This window comes from Mus pahari, chromosome 23, assembly GCF_900095145.1.
Source record: "Mus pahari chromosome 23, PAHARI_EIJ_v1.1, whole genome shotgun sequence".
Classification (NCBI taxonomy): Eukaryota; Metazoa; Chordata; class Mammalia; order Rodentia; family Muridae; genus Mus; species Mus pahari.
The window spans coordinates 28,041,823-28,050,884 of record NC_034612.1 but is presented as its reverse complement, the minus strand read 5'-3'; the positions used below and the strand labels follow the sequence as shown (position 1 = coordinate 28,050,884).

Sequence of the window (9,062 nt, the reverse complement as noted above, 5' to 3'; positions counted from 1 at the left end):
AGACGGTTTCTCTGTGTTTCTGTGGGATTCCCAGACTCCTGTGACCTGAGGACCCGAGGGAGTTCCTCACGAGGGGGTCTTACAGTGTCTGTGCTAAGGGTTCCCAGGAGATATCCAGGGTGTGTGCTATGTGGGAAAGTCCCTATGCTGTCAGTTTAGTGATGCCAACTTAGCTCAGCTGGCATCACATGTCCTCTGGGCTTGGAGAGGTTTCATTTCTCACAGATGGTACTCTTCTTCCATTCTGGTGTCTTTAGTTACTTTTGAGAAAACAATTATACAGTCAGAACGGGGCTTTATTATATACTGAATTCAACTTTAATAACAGAAGGAGAGGATACCTATAAAAAGAGAGCTTCAGTTATCCAAAACAGCAGGGAAATCCAAATCATATTTTTTTCCTTAGGTTTGGGAATGTGATAATTGAAACTGTATCATATCCCTGCAAATTCCTGTTGCCTAAATTATTGAACTGGAATAGAAAGGTGACTAAAATAGAGGTTCAGAGTCAGAGAGAACATTCTGCATGATTACACTGCACAGCTAGCATGGGTGGAAGAAGCCCTATTCAGTCCATTCTGCCAATAGGCTGTTAAGGATACAGATCTGAGCAAGACTGTCCTGCTACTTGCTGGAAGACTTCAGAATATGAATGCAGGCTGTAAAAGTGCTACAGAATCATATGTTGTGCTGCTCCTGTCCTGCCTCTACTGGAATAATTAATGCAACTGCACTAGTTATGGAAGATCTCAAAATGTGGTGTGCACTTCAGAAAAGACTTGTTAGTGGGGGAATAGTAGCCAATGTGTGTATCAGTATGGACTCTCTTTCCAGCTACACTGCATACACATGCTTGTTCTGAGTCCATGTCTCTGCTGAGGAAATTCTGTGTATGATAACATTAGGTTTGCTTCATCCTGGAAACTCTTATTAGTAATTTGGCCACTGTCAGTTGTCCCTTATGTCACAGGGTCTTATTGAAGCAACCCAGGAGGACAGCCTCCTGAGAAGGCAGAGAAAAAGATCTTTGAAAGGCTAGAAGAGGAATGGGAAATGTTAGGAAATTCCTAAGGGAGAAATAAAGCAAAGAACCAGATAATTATGAGTTTATTGGAGTGTAGTAGAGTGGCTACTTGCCAGAGCAGGGAGGACTGAAAAGTAGCTGCCTGACAGAGAAACCCATCCCAGCACTCCTGAAGATTTCCGAAGCTCTGCATGACCTGCAGGCTGCCCCAGGGGTAGGACAGTCTCTTCTTAGCACCTTGGTTGCTCAGAGTCTCCTGGCCCAGCAATTGTTTACTGACTCTACATCCTTGGGAAGGGACCCTCATGACTCCGCTTTCCTAGATGTGTGAAATTGTTGATTTCCTGAGTTCTTCTCTCCTTCATGGAGGAGGTGTTTCAATTAGGAGAAAATTGCTTTACGATCATAGGGAGAGGATAACAAGACAAAACAAACAAAAGAACAACATAAAAAAAACAACAACAGAAAAAAACCAAATAAAGATAGGGTAACACTTGTAAGATCAATTTAGATCTTCTCTTTTTTTTTTTTTTTTTTGAGTCATACTTCACTGTGAAAGTTAAGTAGCCAATCTTATTCAGATGAGAACTGGATATAGATAGGGAAGTTTGGCTGATGAAATGCTACAATCCTAGTTTCTCCAGGCTGTGTGTCACAATTTGATTGGTACAATTACACACAGGCTCATTGTCTGGGAGCATGGATTTAGCTTCTTCGTTTATCTTATCACTGACATGCTTCTTTAAGCCAACAGTTCTCAACCTGCAGATTGTGAGAAAAATATTTACAGTATGATTCATAACTACATTACAGCTATAAAATAACAAGAATACTTTTACAGTTGGAGGTCACCACACAGAGTGTTGCAGCATTAGGAAGGTTGAGAACCACTGTTTTAAACTTTAGTTGATTTCTACATAAGAACAATATGAAATACAGTGACTCTCATGACTATCCTGTATAGAACCAAAACCTGCTAAAGAAGGAGGTAGAAAACACCAACTTCCCCTCCAGACAATTCCATGTGTGTGGATAATATATCTTGATCATACTCATGCTGACTCCTTCCTCCCCTTGCCCCCACATGTCTCTCTCCCAACTTCATATTCTAATCCCCTCTTTTATTTGTAGCTTAGTCTGGTTTACACTCCTTAGTGGAATGCTGGTTGACTTTGTTGGCTTGATCTTGTGAAGTTAATCATAACTGCAGTGAGTTCATGAGTCCATCAGCCATACCCTGTCCAAAAGACAGCAAGCATGTCACAGAGCTCTCCATCCACATCTTACAATTTTCATGTAAGTCTTGGGGATAAACCTTGGGTAGTCAGGCTTGCATGGTACCTTACATTATACTTGTGGAGATATTGTCTCAGCTCTTTAGCTGGGCTTTCAGTAGACTGTAGATATTCTGGCATTTCACAGTAATGCTCATTTTCAAGAGAGATTTTTTTTTAGGTTTCTCTTTTTAAAAATATCATTTGGATAACTAGAGTTGATGGTCAATTAGGAGTAGATATACACTTGTACAAAAATGTCCACATGTAACTCACTATCATGCCAAATGAATCTATACAAAAATTTTTAAAAATGTAAAATAAAGAGAAAAATAATTTTTCACATTTTTCCTGAGAAAGAAAATGCTTATTGTAAAGTGATGGTTCTTGCACCACACTCCTGTCCTCTCTGTGTTCCCTCAGGGACTGTGGTGGTGGAACTAGACCTGTCTGGAAGACTTTATCCTTCAAGGGCTCTTTGATGACTTCTTCAGCCACTTTTGTCCTTTCCTCTTGATAATGCTGATCTTTCTTACTGCAGTCAATTGCAACAGCCTCACCACCCTTGTCATCTTCTCTGACCCTTGTCTTCACATACTGATGTATTTCCTGCTCAGCCACTGTCCCTCGTGGATCTGATGCACATCTCTACAACCATCCCCAAGATGGCTAGCAACTATCTGTCTGGCAAGAAGCCCACCTCGTTCGTGGGCTGTGCCACTCAGCACTTCCTTTATCTGTCTCTGGGTGGTGCAGAGTCTCTCCTCCTGGCTCTCATGTCCTAGGACTGCTATGTTGCCATCTGCCACCCTTTATCCTACACTGTGCTCATGAGCAGAAGAGTGGGTGTGATGATGGCTGTCATGTTATGGTTGAGCACATCTGTGAACTCCTTAATTTGCATGGTCATCTTGATGAGCTTTCCTTTCTGAAGGTTGAGAATCATCCACCATCTCTACTGTGAATTTCCAGTGGTTTTGAAACTGGTGTGTGGGGACATCACTGTGTATGAGAACACAGTCTGTGTCAGCACCATTATACTTCTCCCCATAATTCTTGTCTCTACCGCCTATGGATTCATTCTCCACAGTGTCATTCAGATGCATTCAGCTAGGAGTAAGAGAAATGCTTTTTCCATGAGCAGCTCTCACCTTATTGCAATTTCTCTCTGATATGATGCTTGCATATTCTCCTATATGAGGCCCAGGTCCCAGCGCACCTCATTGCAAGACAAAGTTGGTTCTGTTTTCTACAGCATCATCACTCCCACACTGAATCCCTTGATTTATACTCTCCGGAATAAGGATGTTGCTAAGGCTCTGAAGAAAATATTGAGGAGGGACCTTGACACCTAGTGGCTGCAATTGTGGTTTTCCAGAATGTACATTTGAATAGGATTTGCATTCAACTGATTTGTGTAAACTTCTGATACTTTTTTGTCTAGTGCATACAAATAACATGGATAATGCGGAATTCTACTATTCTAATATGATTTTCATCACCTAAACTGATAAAATAATTGCAGTCATCTCAGACCTTTAACTTGAATTTCTGGTTCTAAGAATGGTACAGAGTATTCTACAAAACATCCCAAGTTCTTAAATATTGAGCAAACTACAACCAATTAGTCTCTTCTCAGAAAGAGGAAACTTGGCCACATGGACACACACACAATCCCCTTTCCACCTTTTAACTTCATAAAATTTCCCTAGCATTTAACACTATTACTACTAGCATGGAGTGAGCCCTTAGATTTTCCAAACTAAGCTTTTGGACTTAGTTTGACAGGCTTTTGACGTCAGATTCTTTTGTTTTGCCTTCTATTTTCTAACAGAAACACTACAGGGTACATATGTGAAGCTCTTGAAGAAATAAGGAAAATGTACAACCCCAACTCTAGCCCCAACCCCAACCCAACCCAAAAACCCCTTTTGGTATGAAGTATGGGAATGCAGGTCAGTTGGTAGAGTGTTTGCCTAGCATTAATGAAATCCATTATTGGATTATAGTTCTAGTCTCAAAACTAATCCATATAAACAAAACTAATCAACCAAGCAATCTCCAAGAAGATAAATAAAGGCCAATGAGATTTCCCAAAATATTAAGAAAAAACTACAATGGGCTTTAGATAAGATTTCAGGTACTGTACAGAATAAGTTTGGGGAGAGTGGACAGACATCTTGCCTTGTTCCTCATTTTAACAGAAATGCTATGAGTTTTTATTTTGTTTTTGTTTTTGTTTAGGATGATGTTGGTGTTGGCTTGCTGTAAATGGTCTTTATTATGTTGAGATATGTTCCTTTTATCCCCTAGACTCTCCAGATCTTTTGATGTGAAGGATGTTGGATTTGTCTCCATCTTATGAGATGATCATGTGGCTTTTTTTTTTTGTCTTTTAGTATGCTTATGTGGTGGGTAATGTTTGTGTGTGTTGAACTGTCTCTGAATCTCTGAAATTATGCTAGTCATTGTGGGTAAATAATGAATCCCATTATTGGTTGTCCAGTGCAGAGTGGTCAGCCTTGAAACTATACACAGACAAGTACCAATAATGAACTCAGTAGGTTATATTTATTAATTTATGCATATTGCAAATATAATAAAAGAAAAGTGCTACCAACATGAGAGTGGGGACATGGTATGGCATTTCAAGGGAGGCTCACTGGTGGGAGTTGAGGAGAGAAAAAGGTGGGAGGAGTGATAATAATTCTAATAAAATAAAAAAATAAAAAATTCCCATCTTTGTTTTAGGATTCCAGTTTGGTGCTATACAGATTTTTTTATAGTATTCTCTGTACTGCTTTTTTTTATTTTACTAATTTTAGCCCTGAGTTTGTTTCTTCTAGTCCACTTTTTTTTAGTATTACTTTTTCTTGAGCTTTCAAATGTGTCATTAAGCTATTAGTACAAAACTCGCTAATGTTTTGATGTATATACATAGTACCATGAACTTGTCTCTTAGAATTGTCTTTATGTCTCATAAGTTTGGGTATGTTGCATTTTCCTTTTCCTTCCTTCCTTCCTTCCTTCCTTCCTCTCCTCCCTCCTTCCACCCTCTCTTTCTTTTTTCTCTTTTTTCTCTTTTTTCTCTTTTTTCTCTTTTTTCTCTTTTTTCTCTTTTTTCTCTTTTCTTTTCTTTTCTTTTCTTTTCTTTTCTTTTCTTTTCTTTTCTTTTCTTTTTTTGAGACAGGGTTTCTGTGCATAACAGTCTCTGGCTGTCCTGGACTTGATTCATAGACCAGGTTGGTCTGGAACTCACAGAATTCACCTGCCTCTGTCTCCTGAGTTCTGGGACTAAAGGCATGCCTCACCACTCCCAGCTGTATTTTCACTTTCACTCAATTCTAAAATGTTTTAAATTTCCTTCTTGATTTTTATCTTTACCCAATTTTCATCCAGTAGTGTAGAAGCCACGTGAAACCAAGGCTCCTCACTGAAGTGTAGCATAGTGAATTGTTCAGCTTCTATGAGTTTGTATATTTTCTAATCACCTGCCAAAAGTCAATTCTACAAGCGTGAGAATACTAGTATTAGATAAAAAGATAGCAATTACTGCCGCAGACTACCTCCTTTCTGGGGTCTCCTATCTGCGTGGAACTCTGGTTCAGGTGAGTGAGGATTCAGCATCTGACAAACAGACTGACATGAGAGAGTGTGTAATATCTGAATGTCATGTCAAATTGAGCATCGAACTTTTATACAGAACAAAATAGGGAAGTTAGGTGACACATTGGCAAGGTACAAATGAAGTTACTGGATGCTTAATGACTCTTACACAAAACAGCAGAATGTAAACACAAAGACTGGCAGGAACTGGGNAATAAAACAACTGAGACAAAGTCAGCTTTATCTAAGGTCAGCTATAGTCTTAGAAGCCAGGTGTGAGGTCTTTACACTCCTGGGGCAAGGGCTTTCACACCCAAGTCGTGGTTCTAATTAGGGAGTTCCGTTCTAGCTAACCTTCTCATGAATAGTGCAATACTCTAAAACCACAGCCAATCTACTTCCTAAACCATTGTAAATTCCTGTATATGGGAGCGACTTGACATTTATTCTAAGTGATAGGGTGGGGGGGGACTTTTCTACTAATAAGTAATGTAGTCTGCCATACATAACTATACCAAGAATTCTAAACTTACTTTGCTAAGCTTACCTTGAGATTTCTAACTTTATGTAGTAGAGAGTAAAGTCTGATTTCTTTCACTATCTCTCTTATAATACTAGAGGCAATTCTGAATGTCATTGAACAGGCAACATTCTTACTGAATTCCAAGCCCAGGGTTGGCTCAAGGACTACCTAGGGCATTGGTGAAGGCCAGGAAACAAAGTTCAATTTTGCTTAAGTATTTGGTAAGCCATTGTTTGGAGGAACTTATTACAAAACAATACTGAAAGGAAGCACACAGATCCATTTGTAAGGACAAAATTGAAGCATACGTGCTATGGGATGCCACAGTTCCAGGAGACTAAGTTTCTGTGAACTTTTTGCCTTGGGACAGCGCCCAGGTTTTTGGGGCCTGTCAAGCTTGTCACTACTGGAGTGGATGCAGTAAGCTACCTTATTTTTCAGCTGTTTCTATTAGTTTTCTGTTGCTAAGCGACTTGAGAAAAATAAGCTTAAAGAAAGAAACATTTTGGCTCATTTTGTCAGGATTTCAGTCTCAGTCATTTGGAATCTGCAGTTTTCAGGTTTGTAGTGAGTCAGGAATAGGTAGTGGAGCATAGCTGCTCACCTCGTGGCAGTCACAAAAAGACACAAGAAGGAGTTAGGAAAGAAAATATGCACTTTAAGAGTCTGGTCCCAGTAACTTACTTCCTGAGAGGATGAAAACTTGCCATCTAAATTTTGAATCTCACGTCAAACCAGTAGCCAACATCAAAGTAAATGGAGAGAAACTCGAAGCATTCCCACTAAAATCAGGGACTAGACAAGGCTGCCCACTTTCTCCCTACCTGTTCAATATAGTACTTGAAGTCCTAGCCAGAGCAATTCAACAACAAAAGGAGATCATGTTGGATTCTTGCTCAACTCTGCATGCACTTCGTAATCACTTAAGAGACACTCAGATAAGTAAATAATAATCCTTCTTATTCAAGACTGAAGATGCCACAGTGTTTAAGCTATTTTCAAGACTTATGCAAACAGAATAATGAGCATGTTGTCATTATGTTACCACCAGGTTTGCGTCATCCTGCTCTAAATCACTGGGCACAGCCCAGAATTCTCTAGTCACTGCATGCACCCTAAAGGAACCAGCTCCACCTTGCTATTTGACTTGTTCTTTTCTGTGAGTCACATGATCCTCAGTCACCCTAGATTCCAAGAATAGCAGCTGTGATGAATCATCATCTGACAAAAGGTGAAACTGTCTCTGGGCAACGAGACAACTACTGCTGTTTTATTGCTGTCAGTCATGAGTGGCCAATCTAGGAAAAACTACTAAACAGATCAAAACGGATTGACTGTGCACACTTCATGCCTTCCGTCTTTCATTGTTCCTTCTGGATGATTAGCTCCTGGAGGACAGTGCTGAGGATGGTGGGTGTCCCTCCTGCTCCTTTTGGTAGTACTATACTGAACATACCACTTTCCTGTTTCATTCTTCCCATTCTTGTTTTCAAGTCCAGACTTGGACTTTTAGCAACCCCCAAAGCCAGACCTCCCAGGTAGGAGATAGAAGCAATTCCACCATTTCCAAGTAGTCTGTGAAACTATTGGTGGGTTGACCCACACTGATGAGGTCGGACCCCTCACGTCAATCACTTCACCAAAGCTCTTCATCTAAACACTCACACTAGGAACCAAGCGTTTGATATTTGAGCATTTGCTGTCATTTATTGCAGTCCTAATGATACCACCCTGAAAGCAAAAGAGGGATTGTCAGAGATAGGAAGTGGGTGATGGGAGCAAACAGGATGGCAGTAGAAGGAGGGTGGCTAGAGATGTTCAGTTGTTTGTATATTGTGATATCAGAGAAAGTCTTATTAATCTGTACAATTAAAGGAACCAACCAGGGCTGTGGGGATGACTGGAGTTGAGATCCCCAAAAGTCATGTGGGTGTGGCAGCCCTCCAGCCGTTCTGACCTTGGAAGGCAGAGACGGGATGCTTAGAGCTATCTGGCTAATGAGACTAGCTATATTGTTTTACTCTGGGTTCAACTGAGAGCCCTTGCTTAAATTTATGAGGCGATGTTGGTTAGCCTTAATTTTTTTTATTAATTTATTCTTCTTTCATATATTATGTCCAGACTGAAGTACCCACTTCCCAGTCCCTTACCCCACCCTGATCCAGTCCTCCTTTCCCTTTGGAAAAGGGCAAGCTTCCCAGGGATATCAGCCAAACATGGCATATCAAGTTGCAAAAAGACTAGGCACCACCCCTCATTTTAAGGCTGGATGAGGCAACCCAGTAGGAGGAAAACAGTTCCAAAAGCAGACAAAAGGGTCAGGGACAGCCCTTGTTCTCACTGTTAAGAGTCCCTCAAGAACACCAAGCTACACAACTATAACATATATGCAGAGAACCTAGGTCAGACTCATGTAAGCTCCCAGATTGTTGGTTCAGTCTCTGTGAGCCTCTATGTGTCCAGGTTAATTGACTCTGTGGGTTTTCTTGTGGTGTCCTTTACCCCTCTGGCTCTTTCAATCCTTTATATCCTTCTTCTGCAAGATTCCCCAAGCTGTGAATCTCTGCATTTGTTTCCATTAGCTGTTGGATGAAGCCTATCTGACGATGACTAAGCCAAGCTAGTCTACAATTAT

General features: G+C 40.4%; 1 protein-coding gene across 1 annotated transcript in view; it reads left to right on the top strand.

Moving 5' to 3' along the window:
- Positions 1 to 3,653, top strand: part of LOC110313182 (olfactory receptor 2AE1) — a 12,671-nt gene extending 9,018 nt beyond the window's left edge. Inside the window, 2 exon segments of the mRNA XM_021187206.1 lie at positions 2,722 to 2,914; positions 2,917 to 3,653. Of these exon segments, the coding sequence (XP_021042865.1) occupies positions 2,722 to 2,914; positions 2,917 to 3,653 (930 nt within the window).
- The last annotated feature ends 5,409 nt before the right edge of the window (positions 3,654 to 9,062 follow it).